The sequence below is a fragment of the Octopus bimaculoides genome, chromosome 4, assembly GCF_001194135.2.
Source record: "Octopus bimaculoides isolate UCB-OBI-ISO-001 chromosome 4, ASM119413v2, whole genome shotgun sequence".
Taxonomy (NCBI): Eukaryota; Metazoa; Mollusca; class Cephalopoda; order Octopoda; family Octopodidae; genus Octopus; species Octopus bimaculoides.
The window spans coordinates 92,511,368-92,513,243 of record NC_068984.1 but is presented as its reverse complement, the minus strand read 5'-3'; the positions used below and the strand labels follow the sequence as shown (position 1 = coordinate 92,513,243).

Sequence of the window (1,876 nt, the reverse complement as noted above, 5' to 3'; positions counted from 1 at the left end):
ACCAGATCTGTGGATGGTGCAAAGTCCCCTCTCAACCCAAGGTAATGTGGCGGTACAATGTTGTTGATACGGCCATTAGGGAAAAGAAATGTGTTTGGGAGGACTGGAAGAACGGTGGTATCAGGGAATTGTATCAGACTGCCAGACGGGATGCTAGGAGACAGGTTTATTTATCCAGATGGGAAGCAGATAAGAAAAAAATTGCCAATGTTCTGCGCTGTGAGGACCAAAGACTTGAGGTATTTCGTGTTGCAAGACATTGTGTGAGAGAGAATTGTGATGTTGTAGGAGAGATACCCAGTGACTGGTGTAGCAGCACCATAGTCAACTGCTACAAAGGTAAAGGTGATACTTTAGATACAAATAATTACAGAGGTATCAAGTTATTGAATCAGGTAATGAAGGTCACAGAAAGTGTCATAGCCCAACTAATTAGGGAGAGTGTCAGCTTAGATGACATGCAGTTTGGATTCGTGCCAGGGAAAAGCACCACTGATGCTATATTTCTAATAAGACAGCTGCAGGAGAAATACCTAGCCAAAGATAAACCTGTGTACCTGGCTTTCATTGACATGGAGAAAGCCTTTGACAGGGTCCCCCTATCCCTTATCTGGTGGTCAATTAGGAAACTAGGGAGAGATGAATGGTTTGTGAGAGCTGTGCGAGCAATGTACAAGGATGCTGTCAGTAAGGTGAGGGCTGGTAACAAGTACAGTGAAGAATTCCGGGTATAGGTAGCGGTCCACCAAGGATCAGTGCTCAACCCCCTCTTATTCATCATAGTCTTCCAGGCAATAACAGGAATTGAAGACAGGATGCCCATGGGAGCTCCTCTATGCTGATGACCTTGCTCTAATTGCTGAGCCACTACCAGAACTAGAGGGAAAGTTTCAGGGGTGGAAGCAAGCATTAGAACTGAAGGGCCTTAGAGTCAACCTCGCTAAAACCAAAGTCTTAATAAGTAGGAAGGCAGACAAACCACAGATCCCTTCAGATAGATGGCCTTGCTTGATCTGTAGATAGAAACTCCATAAGATGTACCCAGTGTAAGCTATGCACACATAAGAGGTGCCGCAATATCAAAGGAAGACCAAGTCAGTAGCTGGGGTGGATACTCTGAAAGTGGAACTGCTAGAATAAGAATAGCTTGTGCAAAGTTCAAAGAGCTCCTACCTCTGCTGGTGATAAAGGGCCTCTCACTCAGAGTAAAAGGTAGACTGTATGATGCATGTGTACGAACAGCTATGCTACATGGCAGTGAAACATGGGCCGTGACTGCTGAGGACATGTGTAAGCTTGTAAGGAATGAAGCCAGTGTCCTCTGCTGGATGTGTAATCTCGGTGTGCATACATGACAGAGTGTAAGTGCCCTGACAGAAAAGTTGAACTTAAGCATCAGATGTGGTGTGCAAGAGAGACGACTGCGCTGGTATGGTCATGCCTTGTGAATGGATGAGGACAGCAGTGTGAAAAAGTGTCACACCCTAAGAGTTGAGGAGAACCTGTGGAAGAGGTAGACCCAGGAAGAAGTGGGATGAGATGGTGAAGTACAACCTTTGAACATTGGCCCTCACCAAGGCAATAGTTAGTGACAGACCTTTGGAGATACGCCATGCTTGGGAAGACCTGACAAGCCAAGTGAGACCATAACCCATGGCCTATGCCAGTGGTGTATATCCAGGCCACTTATGAGTACCCTTCATTCATTGGACAATAAACTTTGTTTGCGAAGACCTGTTGATGGAAGTGAAATTAAAATCACTGATGTGGCCGATGACAGTACCACCTGATTGGCACTCGTGCCAATGGAACGTTAAAAGCACCATTCGAGTGTGATCGTTGCCAGCGTTGCTTCACTAGCACATGTGCCTGTGGT

At 45.8% G+C, this 1,876-nt stretch overlaps 1 protein-coding gene across 1 annotated transcript in view; it reads right to left on the bottom strand.

Moving 5' to 3' along the window:
- LOC106881934 (D-ribitol-5-phosphate cytidylyltransferase) overlaps positions 1–1,614 on the bottom strand; it is a 42,738-nt gene extending 41,124 nt beyond the window's left edge. Inside the window, exon 1 of the mRNA XM_052967644.1 lies at positions 1,575–1,614. Within this exon, the coding sequence (XP_052823604.1) occupies positions 1,575–1,614 (40 nt within the window). The remainder of the gene's footprint in view (positions 1–1,574) is intronic.
- Positions 1,615–1,876: the final 262 nt, after the last annotated feature.